We start from the raw sequence: 20,144 nt of genomic DNA, 5'->3' as shown, positions 1-20,144 counted from the left end.
CCCCCCCCCCCCCCCCCACACACACACCACCATCATGCATATTGGACAGTAGGCTAATGGGCCAAAAGAACCTGTTATTTCACAGTTTGTGACGCTGCCAACAATCAGCCAGATCAGAGGCAAGAGTATGGGCAAAACTGATGTGTTTTTTCTTTTAAAATCTGGAAATATCGTAACCGACCAGCCTCCCCTGTTTGAAAGACTACCAGCCGCCACTGACATTTAGGTTAGGTTAACTGGTGACTCTAAATTGACCGTAGGTGTGAGTGTGAATGGTTGTCTGTGTCTATGTGTCAGCCCTGTGATGACCTAGCGACTTGTCCAAGGTGTACCCCGCCTTTTGCCCGTAGTCAGCTGGGATAGGCTCCAGCTTGCCTGCGACCCTGTAGAACAGGATAAAGCGGCTAGAGATAATGAGAGATGAGATGAGACTCCTTTTGGACTTTAAATCATTTTTTATTCATTGGATTTTCTGGTTTGTGTTCTGCTTTTGGATCCTAACTCACCACATCTCGCCACCCTTAACATGTTATGTTTGGAGAAAGGAAAACACTGCATTCCAGCATAAGAACCTTATCCCTTCTGTGAAACATGGTGGTGGTGGTATCATGGTTTGGGCCTGTTTTGCTGCATCTCGGCCAAGACGGCTTGCCATCATTGATGGAACAACGAATTCTGAATCATACCAGCAAATTCTAAAGGAAAATGTCAGGACATCTGTCCATGAACTGAATCTCAAGCGAAGGTGGGTCATGCAGCAAGACAACGACCCTAAGCACACGTCATTCTACCAAAGAATGGTTAAAGAAGAATAAAGTTAATGTTTTGGAATGGCCAAGTCAAGGTCCTGACCTTAATCCAATCAAAATGTTGTGGGAGGACCTGAAGCGAGCAGTTCATGTGAGGAAACCCACCAACATCCCAGAGTTGAAGCTGTTCTGTATGGAGGAATGGACTAAAATTCCTCCAAGCCGGTGTGCAGGACTGATCAACAGTTACCGCAAACGTTTAGTTGGAGTTATTGCTGCACAAGGGGGTCACACCAGATACTGAAAGCAAAGGTTCATATACTTTTGCCACTCACAGATATGTAATATTGGATCATTTTCCTCAATAAATAAATGACCAAGTATAATGTTTTTGTCTCATTTGTTTAACTGGGTTCTTTTGATCTACTTTTAGGACTTGTGTGAAAATCTGATGATGTTTTAGGTCATATTTATGCAGAAATATAGAAAATTCTAAAGGGTTCACAAACTTTCAAGCACCATTGTACCTTGACTGTGCACTGACAGTTACATCATTCTGTCACTAAACGAACAGTTGATCACACTGAGGTGCTCGCTGACTGCCGAGATTTATTAGTTTGAGCCTGCGTTTTCTTTCCTTTGCAACAAACATAACGTCTTTTCTTCTCGCTTTCCATTACTGTAGTCGGCCGTTCACGTTTCATTCGCGTCCTACATTTTTCTCTCCTGTTTCAAATTTGTATCCCACAATGCCTTGCACGAACAGGGAAAGCCTACCATGTGATGCATGACATAGTATCTTGAATTGGGTCATGGTGAAGCAGGAAAAAATAGTGGAGAATTTAGGGCCACGTGGCCCTAAATTCATTAATTGTTCTGTTTAAAAAAACCTAATCAAATTGGAAGTCTGTGATTTGAATTCAGTAGCTTTCAGTCCAGTCAACAAAAATAATTGGGTGTCGGGGAAAATTCTTTTTATGACCTACACTTGAAAAATCTGAAACGCAGTCTGCCTTGAAAGTGTATTTGACCTCCTGGTCTTACCTGTCTGCATACTCTTGACTTCTCCAGCAGGTATTGCTCTATCTTTGCCCCTTCGATGGCTCCTCTCTTGTTAAAGTGAATCTCGGTGTACTTCCCAAACCGGCTGGAGTTGTCGTTGCGTATGGTCTTTGCATTGCCAAACGCTGTACAAGAACAAAAAGATTTCGGTTGAATTGACTTTAAATAGCCTACAATACACCTCTTTCATGCAGGGAGGATTTTATTTCAGTATTTGTCATCTTTAAGAATAAAATACAATGGCAGAGACCTGCTGTACCACTTATCTTAAAGCATAATAGTGCTCGATGATTAAAAAATAGGCAGTGATAAATTGAAAGCCTTCTGTCCCGGTCTTGAGGAGAACATTACACGCACGGCTGATATATTGGGAGCAGACATATGCTAATGATTTCCAATGAGAATCGTCTCCCACATGGAGATCTGAACAGCAGGCTGATGTCACTTTAGACAGATAGAGCAAACCTCTGAATAATGTTCCATCATGAGTCTGTCTCACTTCAACAAAGTGCTAAATAGACATGCTGACTACCAGTGATTTTGTACAATCCTTTGTATCTCCATCAAAGGCAGAATAGTGTTCTTTCTGACCTTCTAGGATGGGGTTAGCCTCCAGAACTTGCTGCTCGATCCACGAGTGCTGTCCACTGATAGCAGCCAGGAACTGCAGGATCACCTTGGTGCTCTCAGTCTTTCCTGCTCCGGACTCGCCACTTGGGAGGACAACGTGTCAACAAATAACACACACACATTTACATCTTCAATTAAAACACACACACACAGATTACAATCTTTTCAAATATAGATTTTCAGATGCCATAGATTCCCTCAAACTGGGGGAATATATATATATATATATATATATATATATATTTATACTGTATATATATATATATTTATATATATATATATATATATATATATATATATATATATATATCTCACAGGCGATTGCTCTAAGACAACGAGGGAGGCTCAGCCTCCTCTAAAAATAACGAACATCGTGTAGGATGAATTGCGCTAGGCTTAGTTATAGCCGACCTTATAACATTGCTATTTCAGATCCAGAATCATAGAAATATATGTGCTCAACCCAACTACAGTGCAAAATCATTCACTTATAACTTTCCCCAGTTCGCCTAATGTTGCCAGATGCTGCTGACGTTTACTAGCCCAAAATATGTTCAAAACCCGCCAAAATGCACTTAAAACCGCCCAATCTGGCAACACTGTTTCCCCCTCGTGACAGCGCGATGCAGCCCAGCCTCAGTGCACTTCAATGGCATTTGGGAGCTATGCGCTTTCAATATCAAAATGCAAGACGATTATTGGACAAATACTGCGAAAATGCCTGCCCACTGATTCCCACGGACTCCCAGCCTCAGTGGACTTCAACGGCATTTGGGAGCTATGCGCTTTTCAATCTCAAAATGCAAGACGGTTATTGGACAAATACTGTGAAAATGCCCTCCCACAGACTCCGAGCCTCACATGGGAGGGACATGGCAGGTTCCGTGAGGAGACTGGTGATTGGTGAAAGCGGCCGGATATTTTCTTTGATTGACAGCTCGTTTCAACTATAGACAGGCAGTGGTGGATTTCAGTTCAGTCCCATGCGGATTCGCGAGTGCTGTGGTGTATTGTAAGAGATCAGCTTACATTTCGATTTCATTCATTACATACGGTTTCTACCAGCTTTTTTAGTTTGTATATATTTTCATTGTAAATAAAGTGTAAATATAGTGTTGTCAAGTTTGCTATCTTAGTTCCAGAAATTTAGTTTATTTGAGTGACTGAACTTGAACTTGAGGGGGCTAGTCAGCTAGCAAGAAAGCTGCGCACGGATGCCAAGCATTGCTGATTTAATTTTGGTGAAGCCATTTGCCAGTCTTCCTTTCGAGGAAAAAATTAAAATTAAAGAGCAGGGTAGACCAACGCCTCAAATTGACTTGGTGAAAAAGGTAGGGAATAATACTCGTTCCTTTCAGCTCTCCTGGTACGAGAAAGTGAATTGGCTAACAGCAAGTGACCCACATCAACAACAGTAAATAGGCTACTTTAGTAATATATCATGGATGGACCAAAAATATAGAATCTATTTAAAATGTTTATGCTGAGTATATTATATTGGAATATATGTTTCTCTGGATATGAATTAAACACAGCTACAATTTGGAAAACATTTTTAAACAAAAACACAGCCGAGAACATTTCACACTACAGACCTGGATTAAAAGTGAAGGGTTATCAAAATTGTCAATAAAACATTTCTCAGTCAAAATAAGTAAAATATAGGGAAAGTGTCATTGAATGAAATGTGTGGCACCCAGCTCTATGTTTGGCTCCCCAAGGTCAGTGCTTTCCGGAACACTCTGCTGTTACTGCTGAGGTTCCTGACAAAGAGCTGCTTTCAATAATGATAAATTTTTAAACAACATGCCACAATTTTAAAATATAAAATGTTAAAATATACCCCCCCCCAACACCACCATCATGTATATTGGACAGTAGGCTAATGGGCCAAAAGAACCTGTTATTTCACAGTTTGTGACCCTGCCAACAATCAGCCAGGTCAGAGGCAAGAGTATGGGCAAAATTGACGTGTTTTTTGTTTTTTGTTTTTTCTTTTAAAATCTGGAAGTATCGTAACCGACCAGCCTCCCCTGTTTGAAAGACTACCAGCCGCCAAAACTACCAGCCGCCACTGATATATATATATATATATATATATATATATATATATATATATATATATATACTAGTGCATCTCAAAAAATTTGAATATTGTGAAAAAGTTCAATATTTTCCATCAGTTATTTAAGAAAGTGAAAATGTTATATATTATAGACTCATTACACATAAACTAAAATGTTTCAAGCATTTTTCTATTTTAATTTTAATCAGTATGCCATACAGTACAAAGACATAAAAAAACCATCTTAAAATATTAGAATATTTCATTTCGAGTTTGAGTAAAACAATATGAACACAGTGTATCTCTCAGTCTAGTTCAGTACACACAACCACAATCATGGGGAAGACTGCTGACTTGACTGTTGTCCAGAAGATGATCACTGATGCCCTCCACAAGGAGGGTAAGCCACAAAAGGTCATTGCTGAAAAGGGTGGCTGGAAAAGGTGCACAAGCAACAGGGATGGCCGCAGTCTTGAGAGGATTGTCAAGAAAAGTTGATTCAAGAACTTGGGAGAGCTTCACAAGGAGTGGACTGAGGCTGGTGTCAGTGTATCAAGACCCATCATGAACAGACATCTTCAAGAAAAGGGATACAACTTTCGCATTCCTAATATCAAGCTACTCCTGAGCCAGAGACAATGTCAGAAGTGTCTTATCTGGGCTAAGGAGAGAAAGAAATGGACTGTTGCTCAGTGGTCCAAAGTCCTCTTTTCAGATGAAAGTACATTTTGCATTTAATTTGGAAATCATGGTTCTAGAGTCTGGGAGAAGAGTAGAGAGGCACAGAATCCAAGGTGTTTGAAGCCCAGTGTGAGGTTTCCACAGTCTGTGATGATTTGGGGTGCCATGTCATCTGCTGGTGTTGGTCCACTGTATTTTATCAAGTCTAAAGTCAACACAGCCATCTACCAGGAGATTTTAGAGCACTTCATGCTTCCATCTGTTGACAAGCTTTTTGGAGATGCTGATTTCCTTTTCCAGCAGGACTTAGCACCTACCCACAGTGCCAAAACTACTACCAAATGGTTTGCTGACCATATTACTACTGTGTTTGATTGGCCAGCCAACTTGCCTGACCTGAACCCCATAGAGAATCTATGGGGTATTGTCAAGAGGAAGATGAGAAACACCCGACTGTTAGGACCAGGACTGTTTTGGCCTCTAGAGGCCGCTGTTATTTCCTTTTCTGGTCATGTTTGTTTTGGCCTCTAGAGGTCACCACTGTGTTCTGTGTTTTGTTTTTGTCTTGGTGCCTGTTTCCTGCCCCGCCCTGTCCTTAATTAGTTTGTGTATTTATACCCCTGAGTTCAGTCCTCTTGTCACGGAGTCTTTGTGCTGTTATGTTTAGCTCCAGTTTCCTCTGTACCGTGTTCCTTGCCTTTGTCTTTTTGGTTTTGCACTTTGCTTTTCTTTTTGGACTTTTTGGACCTAGTATTTACTGTTTTTTGGATCTTCTGAGCGTTGGTATTTTTGCCTTTTCTGGTTTTTTGGCTTTTGTTTTGACTTTTGTACTTTGGATATTTCTTATTTTTCCCTTCATCTTCTGAGCGTTTTTGGATTATTTATTTTTGGACTGTATATATTGTAAATAAACCTTTCGATACTTTTCTACTTCCGCCTCACGCCTCTGCATTTGAGTCATCCCCCTAGTGGTCTAGTGGGGGTTTGCTGGATTATCACACCAGTGAACCAGGTTCGAATTCCAGTAAAACCCTAACAGAAAGACTCCATCATGACCGACTCAGCAGAGGCTGCTTCAACTGTCTACCCGGCCAACCTTCAGGGAATTATGGCAGCTTTGACATGCTTCGGAGCGACCATGGACGCTCATGGACGAACGCTCACCAGCCAACGTGAGGCCCTTGCTCGCCACGAGGAACTGCTTCAGCAAATTGGGAAAACCCTGGCACAGCTGACACCTCTGCCTGCATCTCCTCATCCTGATCCAGCTCCTGCTCCCGCTCCGCTGTCTCCTTCACCTCACGAACCCAGCCTTCCTGCACCACAGAGGTATGACAGCAAGCACGGTGAGTGCCGGGAGTTCCTTACCCAGTGCCAACTCACCTTTGAGCTCCAGCCTACCACCTACACTACAGATCGCCGCAAGATTGCCTTTGTGATAACCTTGTTAGCTGGTAAGGCATGAGCTTGGGCAACGGCCATCTGGCAAAGACAGGGACCCGAGTGTTCTGACTTCAAGGAGATGCTTCGGGTCTTCGATCAGGCAGACATCAGTAAAGATGCAGCCAGGAAGCTCATGTCTGTCCGACAGGAGGGAAGCGTTGCAGACTACGCCATCTCGTTCCGGACCCTCGCAGCAGTAAGTGGATGGAACGAGACTGCCCTGGTGTCAGCCTTCCACCATGGTCTGTCTGACCCCATCAAAGACGGTCTGGCTTCTATCGGATGCCCAAGTGACCTCGAAACTCTGATCTCACATTCTACTCACCTCGACAACAGGATGAGAGAACGCCGCCAAGTCCTGAGCCTCCCCGGCCTCCCTGCCTCTACCTGGAGCCCGTCTACATCCTCCAGTGACTGTCCAGAGCCCATGCAAGTTGGCCATACTCGTCTCTCCGTAGCCGAGAGAGAGCGCAGAAGGAGGGACAAGTGCTGCATCTACTGTGGCAAGCCTGGTCACTTCCGAGCATCATGTCCCAAGCTCTTGGGAAAAGGACCGCCCCGTCCAGCCGAGGGAGGGTTGTGACGGGGCCTACCCTCTCTCCCGGACTCCCTGGCCAAGGAATCTACATCCTGGTCTCCATCTCCTGGGGTGAGTCCGTCCACTCTTGTCAAGCCTTGTTAGACTCAGGGGCGGCTGGAAACTTTATGGATATCCACTTCGCCCAAAGCATCAATGTCCCGACTGCGCCTCTTGAAGTCCCACTGTCTGTGTCTGCCCTCGATGGCCAAGCGTTAGGTGATGGAAGAGTCACCCAAGTTACTTCTCCAGTCTTCCTCCAGTCTCAAGGTCACAAGGAAGAAATATCCCTGCACCTGATTCCTTCACCTGAGTTCCCAGTTATTCTAGGTCTTCCTTGGCTTACCCGCCACAACCCTCGTATAGACTGGGTCACTAGCCAGGTTGTGGAGTGGGGTCCTGCTTGCTATGCCTCTTGTCTGCTCTCTAGCTCTCCTGTGTCTCTTGCCGAGCCTCCCAATCTCACAGAGTTATCTCAAGTTCCCACAGAGTACTGAGATCTCAAGGAAGTTTTCAGTAAGAGCAGGGCCGCCATTCTCCCTCCGCACTGTGCCTACGACTGTGCCATCGACTTGCTCCCTGGGACTACCCCTCCTCGTGGCAGACTGTTTTCCCTCTCTCAGCCAGAACACAAGGCCATGGAGGAGTACATCAAGGAGGCCTTGGCCTCTGGGTTCATTCGAACCTCCACCTCACCCGCTGGTGCCGGCTTCTTCTTTGTCGGCAAGAAGGATGGGGGGCTCCGGCCATGTATTGATTATAGGGGCCTGAACAAGATCACCGTGCGCAACCGCTATCCCCTTCCGCTGATGTCCACAGCATTCGACCTGCTCCAAGGCGCCACCATCTTCACCAAGTTGGACTTACGGAACGCATACCATCTCGTCCGTATCTGACAGGGAGACGAGTGGAAGACCGCCTTTAACACCCCGTCAGGGCACTACGAGTACCAGGTCATGCCCTTCAGACTCACCAATGCACCAGCTGTTTTTCAGGCCCTTATCAACGATGTCTTGAGGGATATGATTAATCAATATGTTTTTGTCTACCTTGACGACATCCTGATATTCTCCAAGACCTTACAGGAGCACCGCCACCATGTCCGCCAAGTCCTCCAGAGACTTTTACAGAATAATCTGTTTGCTAAAGCCCAGAAATGCGAGTTTCATGTCCCCGAGGTCTCCTTCCTGGGATTTATCGCACGAACGGGGCAACTCCAAATGGACCCAGCCAAGACCCTGGCCGTCCGGGACTGGCCTACTCCCAAGTCCGTTAAGGAGGTTCAGCAATTCTTAGGATTCGCTAACTTCTACCGCAAGTTCATCAGGAACTTCAGCTCCGTAGCAGCACCTATGTCGGACCTCACCAAAAAGACTGGTGGTTCCTATGTCTGGTCCCTTCAGGCAGAAAAGGCGTTTAATGACCTCAAACACCGCTTTTGCACGGCACCTATTCTGGTTCTCCCGGACACCTCCCAACCATTCATTGTGGAGGTGGACGCCTCGGACAGTGGTGTCGGCGTGGTGCTCTCTCAATGTTCGGAAGGGAAGCTGCACCCCTGCGCTTACTTCTCCCACCGCCTGAGCCCTGCGGAGTCCTGCTATAATGTGGGGGATCGGGAACTGCTAGCGGTTAAACGAGCCCTTGAGGAGTGGAGGCACTGGCTGGAGGGAGCGCAACATCCATTCCTGGTGTGGACAGACCATAAGAACCTGGAGTACCTCCAGCAAGCCAAGAGGCTGAACCCACGACAGGCTAGGTGGGCTTTGTTTTTCAGCCATTTCAATTTCACCCTATCATACCACCCGGGCTCTAAGAACACCAAACCGGATGCGCTCTCCAGGCTGTTCTCACCCAACAACAGGGAGAGTGAAGTTGGGCCTATCATCCGTGTATCCCGGATTGTGGCTCCTGTCCACTGGGGTATTGAGGAGACCATTTGACAAGCTCAACGCCGGGACCCTGATCCTGGGACGGGGCCACCGGGCCTCCTGTACGTCCCTTGTCAAGCCCGGGCCAAGGTTCTCCAGTGGGGTCACTCTTCCCCTCTCACCGCCCACCTGGGAGCTCGGAGGACCCTGGACTTCCTGAAAAGACGCTTCTGGTGGCCTAACATGGAGAAGGAAGTAATGTCATTCGTCCTGTCCTGTGAGGCCTGCACCAGAACCAAGAACCCGCGACAGCGTCCACAGGGTCTCCTGCATCCTCTGCCTATTCCCCGGCGTCCCTGGTCCCACGTGGCGGTCGACTTCATCACGGGTCTCCCTGAGTCTCAAGGTAACACTGTCATTTTGGTCATTGTGGACAGATTCTCCAAGGCCTGCCGCTTTATACCACTGTGCAAACTTCCTTCTGCCCTTGACACTGCTAAATTGCTATTTAATCACGTCTTCCGAGTCTTTGGTCTTCCACAGGACATCGTCTCTGACCGGGGGCCCCAGTTCTCCTCCCGAGTGTGGCATGGCTTCTGCAAGCTCATCGGGGCCACTGCCAGCCTCTCCTCTGGGTTCCACCCCCAGTCCAATGGCCAGACGGAGAGGCTCAACCAAGACCTGGAAACCACCCTGCGAGGCCTGGCTATGGATAACCTGACATCGTGGAGCACCTGGCTGCCATGGGCTGAGTACGCCCACAACACCCTGCAGTCATCGGCCACCAAGCTGTCGCCCTTCCAGTACCAATTCGGGTTCCGGCCACCTCTGTTCCCGGACCAGGAGGAGGACGCTGGGGTGCCCTCAGTCAACCAATACGTGAGACGGTGTTGCAAGACCTGGAGCAAGGTCAGGAGGACACTCATCCAGACCTCCAGTACCAACCAGACTCAGGCCAACCGCCATAGGAGACCTGCCCACACTTTCCGCCCTGGGCAGCGGGTTTGGCTGTCCACCAAGGACCTTCTGCTGTGGGTGGAGAACCGCAAGCTTGCTCCTCGCTACATTGGCCCCTTCAAGGTTGTACGCAGAGTTAACCCTGTCTCCTACTGGCTCCAATTACCACATACGCTAAGGATTAACCCCACATTCCATGTTTCCCTGTTGCGGCCCGTACTGATGTCCACGTATGCCCCTGCCCATAGGAACCCCCCGCCCCCCCGCATCTTCCAGGGTCAGACTATTTTCACCGTGCGCCGCCTGCTGGACTCCCGCCGGGTTCGCGGGGGTCTCCAATATCTTGTGGACTGGGAGGGCTATGGCCCTGAGGAGCGCTGCTGGGTCCCAGCTCGGGACATACTTGACAAAGAACTTTGTCGGGACTTCCATTCGGCCCATCCTGATCGTCCTGGGAACGTCAGGAGACGCTCCTGGGGGGGGGGTCCTGTTAGGACTGGGACTGTTTTGGCCTCTAGAGGCCGCTGTTATTTCCTTTTCTGGTCATGTTTGTTTTGGCCTCTAGAGGTCACCACTGTGTTCTGTGTTTTGTTTTTGTCTTATTGCCTGTTTCCTGCCCCGCCCTGTCCTTAATTAGTTTGTGTATTTATACCCCTGAGTTCAGTCCTCTTGTCACGGAGTCTTTGTGCTGTTATGTTTAGCTCCAGTTTCCTCTGTACCGTGTTCCTTGCCTTTGTCTTTTTGGTTTTGCACTTTTCTTTTCTTTTTGGACTTTTTGGACCTAGTATTTACTGTTTTTTGGATCTTCTGAGCGTTGGTATTTTTGCCTTTTCTGGTTTTTTGGCTTTTGTTTTGACTTTTGTACTTTGGATATTTCTTATTTTTCCCTTCATCTTCTGAGCGTTTTTGGATTATTTATTTTGGACTGTATATATTTTAAATAAACCTTTTGATACTTTTCTACTTCCGCCTCATGCCTCTGCTTTTGAGTCATCCCCCTGGTGGCCTAGTGGGGGTTTGCTGGATTATCACACCAGTGAACCAGGTTCAAATCCCAGCAAAACACTGACCCAAAAATACAGATACATTGAAGGCCACTATCAAAGCAACCTGGCCTTCAATAACACCTCAGCAGTGCCACAGACTGATCACCTCCATGCCACACTGCATTGATACAGTAATTCATGGTAAAGGAGCCCCAACCAAATATTGAGTGTATAAATGAATATACTTTTCAGAAGTTGGACATTTCTGTATTGTAAATCCTTTTTTTGATTGATCTTAGGGAATATTCTAATAATTTGAGATACTGGATTTCTGATTTTCATGAGCTATAAGCCATAATCATCAAAATTAAAACAAAAAAGGCTTTAAATATTTCACTTGACATGTAATGAATATAGAGTATATGAAAGTTTACCTTTTTGAATTAAATTATGAAAAAAAGGAACTTTTTCATGGTATTCTATTTCTGAGATGCACTAGTACACACACACACACACACACACACACAAAACCCCGATTCCAAAAAAGTTGGGACAAAGGACAAATTGTAAATAAGAACGGAACGCAATAATTTACAAATCTCAAAAACTGATATTGTATTCACAATAGAACATAGACAACATATCAAATGTTGAAAGTGAGACATTTTGAAATTTCATGCCAAATATTGGCTCATTTGAAATGTCATGACAGCAACACATCTCAAAAAAGTTGGGACAGGGGCAATAAGAGGCTGGAAAAGTTAAAGGTACAAAAAAGGAACAGCTGGAGGACCAAATTGCAACTCATTAGGTCAATTGGCAATAGGTCATTAACATGACTGGGTATAAAAAGAGCATCTTGGAGTGGCAGCGGCTCTCAGAAGTAAAGCTGGGAAGAGGATCACCAATCTCCCTAATTCTGCGCCGACAAATAGTGGAGCAATATCAGAAAGGAGTTCAACAGTGTAAAATTGCAAAGAGTTTGCATATATCATCATCTACAGTGCATAATATCATCAAAAGATTCAGAGAATCTGGAAGAATCTCTGTGCGTAAGGGTCAAGGCCGGAAAACCATAGTGGGTGCCCGTGATCTTCAGGCCCTTAGATGGCACTGCATCACATACAGGCATGCTTCTGTATTGGAAATCACAAAATGGGCTCAGGAATATTTCCAGAGAACATTATCTGTGAACACAATTCACCGTGCCATCCACCGTTGCCAGCTAAAACTCTATAGTTCAAAGAAGAAGCCATATCTAAATATGATACAGAAGCGCAGACGTCTTCTCTGGGCCAAGGCTCATTTAAAATGAACTGTGGCAAAGTGGAAAACTGTTCTGTGGTCAGACGAATCAAAATTTGAAGTCCTTTATGGAAATCAGGGACACCGTGTCATTCGGACTAAAGAGGAGAAGGACGACCCAAGTTGTTATCAGCGCTCAGTTCAGAAGCCTGCATCTCTGATGGTATGGAGTTGCATTAGTGCGTGTGGCATGGGCAGCTTACACATCTGGAAAGACACCATCAGTGCTGAAAGGTATATCCAGGTTCTAGAGCAACATATGCTCCCATCCAGACGACGTCTCTTTCAGGGAAGACCTTGCATTTTCCAACATGACAATGCCAAACCACATACTGCATCAATTACAGCATCATGGCTGCGTAGAAGAAGGGTCTGGGTACTGAACTGGCCAGCCTGCAGTCCAGATCTTTCACCCATAGAAAACATTTGGCGCATCATAAAACGGAAGATACGACAAAAAAGACCTAAGACAGTTGAGCAACTAGAATCCTACATTAGACAAGAATGGGTTAACATTCCTATCCCTAAACTTGAGCAACTTGTCTCCTCAGTCCCCAGACATTTACAGACTGTTGTAAAGAGAAAAGGGGATGTCTCACAGTGGTAAATATGGCCTTGTCCCAACTTTTTTGAGATGTGTTGTTGTCATGAAATTTAAAATCACCTAATTTTTCTCTTTAAATGATATATTTTCTCACTTTAAACATTTGATATGTCATCTATGTTCTATTCTGAATAAAATATGGAATTTTGAAACTTCCACATCATTGCATTCCATTTTTATTTACAATTTGTACTTTGTCCCAACTTTTTTGGAATCGGGGTTATATATATACTGTATATCTATCCACCCATCCATTACCTGTAGCCACTTATCCTGTTCTACAGGGTCACAGGCAAGCTGGAGCCTATCCCAGCTGACTATGGGCGAGAGGTGGGGTACACCCTGGACAAGTCGCCAGGCTGCCGCAGGGCTGATGCAAAGACAAACAACCATTCACACTCACATTCACACCTACGGTCAATTTAGAGCCACCAATTAGCCTAACCTGCATGTATTTGGACTGTGAGGGAAACTGGAGCCCTGTTCTTCCCAGGCAGTCTCCTGTCTCCGTACTAACCAGTCTTTTGAGGTGCACTGGGCGGCGCTGATGTCCGTTTTTACAGCTTTCGGCCTCTCGCTTATTATTATTATTTTTTTATTTTATTTTTTATTTAACCCTTGTTTAACCAGGAAAGGTCCCATTGAGCCACAATGGCTCTTCTGCCAGGGAGACCTGGCCAAGAATAGCAGGCAGATATTAATATAAAGACAAAGACAAAAACAAGACACTAAATAAAACTAAAAAAACAGAAATTAAAAATAATAATAATAAAAAAAAAAAACATGGGACGTACACCAAATATTACATAGCTAGGGTTACAGTGGAGGGTTAGTCCTCTGGTAACTGCGAAAGTTTGACTCCATACTCGCATCTGTATTGCAGCATGCCTTGCCAGATGGCAGTAGGTACCATTTTTATGATTGTCTTTGGTATGACCCGACCGCGAGTAGAAATTGCGATCTCCCGGTCGAGAGGCAGACACACTAACCACTAGGCCAGCTCGCAGTCCCTGAAACAAATAGTTGCCTTCTAATTGCTAAAGCAAAGTTGTAAATGTAACACCTATCTCTCTGGCATGTTAATTTACACATCCAGAGATGTTTACTAGTGAGGACCACATCTAATGTTTGATTTTAGTCAGTAGTCCTGCTGAAAACACCATGTTTATATCCAGTATAGTAACAACTTCCACTTGTTACTTCCTTACCTGTAGTGTATTGATCTTTAATTCATAAACTATGTATTTATTTATTATTCAAATTTTTTACAATCAAATCTTTAATTGTTATGGTCACATGTTAATCTGCCTGTGAAAAAATAAAAATAAAACCCTCATTTGTTAAATGCTTGCAGGTCTTGCCATTTAAACTCAAAGGGCACATGTATAGAATTTTGCATCGATCATAAATTCATTTTTTTGTGAAAAAAACCCCCCAACTAAATCATAAATGTAAACACTTACAGAAGATTACAGCAACATTTTTGGTGCAAGGATTTTCCTGTAGAAATTCAGTAAGTATTAGTCCAGTGTAGCGGGTACCTGATGATGCAGCACTGGTCCTTGTTGTTCCTCTGCATGTTGAAGTAGCAGTTGTCAGCAATACTGAAGATGTGCGGAGGCATTTCACCAATCTTTTTATTCGTGTACAGGCGGATGTGGCCTGCTGTGTAGATGGGCAGCAGCTGGTAGGGGTTCACTGCCACCAAGATCGACCCTGTGTATGTCTGAAATGCCAGACAGTATAAGGTGTATATTAAGTGTCTATGGGGTACATACTGTACTTAGCATAGTAATATATAATTACTAATACATTTTAAATCAGTAATAATATTATTATTTATTAGTGAATCGTAAATAAGCCAAATGATTATGTTGAAAAGAATGAGAATTTCAGAGTATCAGGAAGCCATGGATTTACTGTGGCAAAAATATTTTAATATTTAAAATGTGAGGAAAAAAAGGTCATGCTATGATCTGTACTTTAAATATATTCACTTTCGTGCATTCTAAAATTAACTAATTTAAATATCTCATCTCATTATCTCTAGCCGCTTTATCCTGTTCTACAGGGTCGCAGGCAAGCTGGAGCCTATCCCAGCTGGCTCCGGGCGAAAGGCGGGGTACACCCTGGACAAGTCGCCAGGTCATCACAGGACTGACACATAGACACAGACAACCATTCACATTCACACCTACGGTCAATTTAGAGTCACCAGTTAACCTAACCTGCATGTCTTTGGACTGTGGGGGAAACCGGAGCACCCGGAGGAAACCCACGCGGACACGGGGAGAACATGCAAACTCCACACAGAAAGGCCCTCGCCGGCCACGGGGCTCGAACCCAGACCTTCTTGCTGTGAGGCGACAGCGCTAACCACTACACCACTGTGCCGCCTTCATCGGAGTCTATGTCAGAAATATGCAGGGTGCGATTTGTCAAAAAAACAGAAGGGGGGATGGGTTTTTTTTTAATCATGAAACGTCACAAAATTAAGGTAACAATATGAATGAAATGAAAACAAACACTAAATGAAAACAAACACTAAACCAGAGATAGTAAATTCATCTTCCTATCTCTCTGACTAAATACACAAACACTAACACACAACAAAGTTCGCATTGCTTGTCGCGTTGCTGTGATGTTTCTCTCCCTCCGGATTAAATGGACAGTGACTCACTGTTAATTAAAAAAAAAAACATACATCTTAACTTGTTAATTACCTGGGCATGAAATCTTAAATATTTTAATGTTATTGGCACATTGCCTGAAGAATATGTCATGGCAGCAGTTAAAATTGGAAAAACAACAACAACAACAAAAATAAAACCTTAAGCTGTTTCTGATCTATCTATCTATCTATCTATCTATCTATCTATCTATCTATCTATCTATCTATCTATCTATCTATCTATCTATCAGACTTGTAATTGCCATAGTATAAAAGTTATGCATCCATTTATGGTTGAAGAAAATAGGCGTTATGAAGTTGTACTGTAGGTTTACAGTAGTTTAATGGCAATTGTGCTGCCAGAACTTTACTGTAATACTGACAGGAGGTATTTCTACAGTCTGTTTATTGTTTTTTATACAGCTTTGTAGCATTATGAATTGAGATTTAAAATATGTTAACATAGACTAGACCAAGGGAAAAAAAATCAGTTTAAAATAGTTACGTTTGACTTTGTGTTGCATAATAATCTCATCATCTCTAGCCGCTTTATCCTTCTACAGGGTCGCAGGCAAGCTGGAGCCTATCCCAACTGACTACAGGCGAAAGGCAGGGTACACCCTGGACAAGTCGCCAGGTCATCACAGGGCTGACACACAGACACAGACAACCATTCACACTCACTTTAGAGTCACCAGTTAACCTAACCTGCATGTCTTTGGACTGTGGGGGAAACCGGAGCACCCAGAGGAAACCCACACGGACAGAACATGCAAACTCCGCACAGAAAGGCCCTCGCCGGCCGCTGGGCTCAAACCCAGAACCTTCTTGCTGTGAGGCGACAGCGCTAACCACTACACCACCGTGCCGCCCCTGCATAATCTCATCTCATTATCTCTAGCCGCTTTATCCTTCTACAGGGTCGCAGGCAAGCTGGAGCCTATCCCAGCTGACTACGGGCGAAAGGCGGGGTACACCCTAGACAAGTCGCCAGGTCATCACAGGGCTGACACATAGACAACCATTCACACTCACATTCACACCTACGGTCAATTTAGAGTCACCAGTTAACCTAACCTGCATGTCTTTGGACTGTGGGGAAACCGGAGCACCCGGAGGAAACCCACGCGGACACGGGGAGAACATGCAAACTCCACACAGAAAGGCCCTCGGCGGCCGCTGGGCTCGAACCCAGAACCTTCTTGCTGTGAGGCGACAGCGCTAACCACTACACCACCGTGCCGCCCCTGCATAATAATAATAATGTTCAAAAAAAGGGGCAGCACAGTGGTGTAGTGGTTAGCGCTGTCGCCTCACAGCAAGAAGGTCTGGGGTTCGAGCCCTGTGGCCGGCGAGGGCCTTTCTATGCGGAGTTTGCATGTTCTCCCCGCGTCCGCGTGGGTTTCCTCCAGGTGCTCCGGTTTCCCCCACAGTCCAAAGACATGCAGGTTAGGTTAACTGGTGACTCTAAATTGACCGTAGGTGTGAATGTGAGTGTGAATGGTTGTCTGTGTCTATGTGTCAGCCCTGTGATGACCTGGTGACTTGTCCAGGGTGCACCCTGCTTTTCTCCCGTAGTCAGCTGGGATAGGCTCCAGCTTGCCTGCGACCCTGTAGAACAGGCTAAAGCGGTTGAGACGTTCAAAATTTTTCTTATTAAATCACCCATTGCCTACCATGTAAACAGTATTTCTGGGTGTAAAGGGAATTGAGAATTACAATTTAGAATTCAATTACCTTTTCTCCCCCTGCACAAAATCAAATGCAGTATGGTCATTTGAAAATGACCGTACTACACCTCTTAAAACTGAGCAATTGATGATTTGAAGATATTGAACACATTGAGGGTGCTGCTGTCAAGTCCAACCCCAATTCCAAAAATGTTTGCTTCATACTAAAAGAGTGGGGGTGCTAAACTGGCCTGCCTGCCTCCCATTGAAAATGTGTGATGCATTATGAAGTGCAAAATATAACAACAAAGACCCCGGACTGTTGAGCAACTGAAGCCATATATCAAACAACAATGGGAAAGAATTTCACTTTCACACTTACTGAGTGTTTTAAACGAAAAGGTGATGTAACACATTGGTAAATATGGCCCCGAAAACATTTTTTGGAATGTGTTGCAGGCATTAAATTCAGAATGAGTGCATCTTTACAAAAAATAACATTTTAGTTTGAACATTAAATAGCTTGTCTTTGTATTGTATTGAATTGAATATAGGTTGAAAAGGATTTGCAAATCATTACATTCTGTTTTTATTTATGTTTTACACAGCATCCCAACTTTTTTTGGAATCATTGTTGTAGTTGTTTATTTTATCAAGAAATCAGGAGAATTGGAATGAATTGGGTCTGTGAGCTAAACTATCCACCGTGTACAGACATATCCTGTAAGCCCCACATAGTTATATTATTTGACCTTCATCAATGTTTGCTATGAAAATCACCTTTCAGCTCTGTACTCATAATACACACCTTATAATGTAGCATACTGTACATAAGGATTGAGATTAAGCTAACAGAGCAGAATGTGAATTTTCCACTTGTCTATCAAAGCTGATGTCCATTAGATAAATGGACACACAACAAATTAATGTCCTTAAAAGACTGATGCTTACTGCAAGGTATTGATCTTACTATTTTGAGATTATTCACTCAAAAAAGAGAGATTTACTCAAAGATGTGAGATAACACAAGCATTTTCAGTCATTTTAAATTCGGTTACGGCTCAAAGCCAGGGTCATGTTGTCCTCCATCAAGTATTTCAGTGGTGAAAATGGCTGAAGGGGATGTGACAGTGAACCAAGAGGATAAGGTCATATTCTAGCAAAACTGGCTGACATGAGCACATAGCAAACGCAGCTAATGGCTGAAATGGAAAATACTCAGTACATTGTATACAACACGGGTCACTTTTATTACCAATCTGTGCACCTGTGCAAAAATAAGAAGGAAAAGCAGTACATCAAGTGGATTGTAGGTTTTATAGTGTTGAGAGTGATCCCACTGACACAACAATTAAATTAAATAATTTTAACAAAAGGAATAAATTCAGTTACAGCCCTTTCAGACAGTATTATAGTAGTTTCTGACTGCATTTCAAATTATATCAATGTGCTCATCCTAGTTATAGTTTCTGTCATAACAACTCGTTCACAGGGACTTGGATGGTGGACGATCCACATAAATCGATTAAAACTAGGTCATTATTTAGCGAAGAAGCACGTATAACCACTGATGTGGTGAAGTTTTCTCTGAGGAGACATTTATTTTACATTTATCTAAGGAGTCTCCAGTGTCAGCGTTTTGTAAAGGTCAGTAGGTTTTCCTCCATGTGAAAGTCTTCAGAAAAAAAGAGGCTCTTTATCCTTGACTTGCAAGTGACGTCAAAGCAAAATAGAAACCCGGATGTTGGCCATGTTGGTGGATATACAAATGCGGGGTCAAGCGACATTCCATACAAAACATAGTCACGTGTGCACAGCTCTTTGTTTTTCCATTGCTTCAAGCGTTCTTTTAGCTATGCCAAAAATAACGTGCTGTATATGGTTGTGGTCACAACAGTACTCGTGACCGTGGCACATTCTGATTTTTTAGAATTCCGTCCGTGATTCGGAAAGAGGGTGAGGAAACTCTGAGGCTTAGTACGGAGAGGAGACGAGGGGGTCAGGACACTTCGTCCAATGACCATTTCGTCCAATAGTTAAGACATTTTGTCCAAAGCCTTTTTCATATGTACTATCAACTGTTTTATATTTCAGGTATTCCGGTGTTCACGAATGAAAACCCTGCGAGAGCACTGCTCTGTGCCTAAAGATTTAACATGATCCAGCCAGCTTTGAAAATTAATAACTCGGCCAACGACGCTCACAGTACAGCCAAATTTTACAGGCACCTCCCTCTAAGCCTCCTCCTTCGAAAGAGCATAGTCTCGGGTCGGTAGGACCGCGTCTCGGCCCGGGATTCATGAACGAAGCCCCCGTGAGAGCACTACTCCATGCCTGAAGATGTAATATGATCCAACCAGAAACACAGACATGAAAGCAAGCAGCCTGCAATGACAAGAGAGTTAACTCATCCCAGGGTCAGCAAGTGGCACAGGCCGACGTGGTTAGTACGCGCTTTAGTGTCAAAGCTGCTTCGGTCAAATTCCATTAAGAATTCCTCCTTTTTTTGAACAAACAAATACCTGAAATATAAAATAATTGATAGTTTGTATGAAAAAGGCTTTGGAAGAAATGACCTGTATTCGTACTCGACGGTTGGTAGAAGCATCTTATCTTCAGAAAAGTCTGACTTTTTAAAATAATATGGGTCAAAACCACACATACAGTGCTCAGCGTAAATGAGTACACCCCCTTTGAAAAGTAACATTTTAAACAATATCTCAATGAACACAAACTATTTCCAAAATGTTGACAAGACAAAGTTTAATATAACATCTGTTTAACTTATAACGTCAAAGTAAGGTTAATAATATAACTTAGATTACACATTTATTCCGTTTTACTCAAATTAGGGTGGTGCAAAAATGAGTACA

General features: G+C 44.0%; 1 protein-coding gene across 2 annotated transcripts in view; it reads right to left on the bottom strand.

Annotated features, from left to right (window-relative positions):
- The window catches only part of myo7ab (myosin VIIAb), a 156,402-nt gene that overhangs the window by 124,225 nt on the left and 12,033 nt on the right, over window positions 1-20,144 (bottom strand). For both annotated transcript variants that reach the window (XM_060936076.1, XM_060936078.1), the window contains exons 4-6: window positions 14,472-14,656; window positions 2,403-2,524; window positions 1,794-1,936 (exon numbers count right to left, since the gene is read on the bottom strand). In XM_060936076.1, the coding sequence (XP_060792059.1) occupies window positions 1,794-1,936; window positions 2,403-2,524; window positions 14,472-14,656 (450 nt within the window). The remainder of the gene's footprint in view (window positions 1-1,793; window positions 1,937-2,402; window positions 2,525-14,471; window positions 14,657-20,144) is intronic.

The sequence above is a fragment of the Neoarius graeffei genome, chromosome 12 (assembly GCF_027579695.1).
Source record: "Neoarius graeffei isolate fNeoGra1 chromosome 12, fNeoGra1.pri, whole genome shotgun sequence".
Taxonomy (NCBI): domain Eukaryota; kingdom Metazoa; phylum Chordata; class Actinopteri; order Siluriformes; family Ariidae; genus Neoarius; species Neoarius graeffei.
This window is presented reverse-complemented; position numbering and strand designations above follow the sequence as displayed.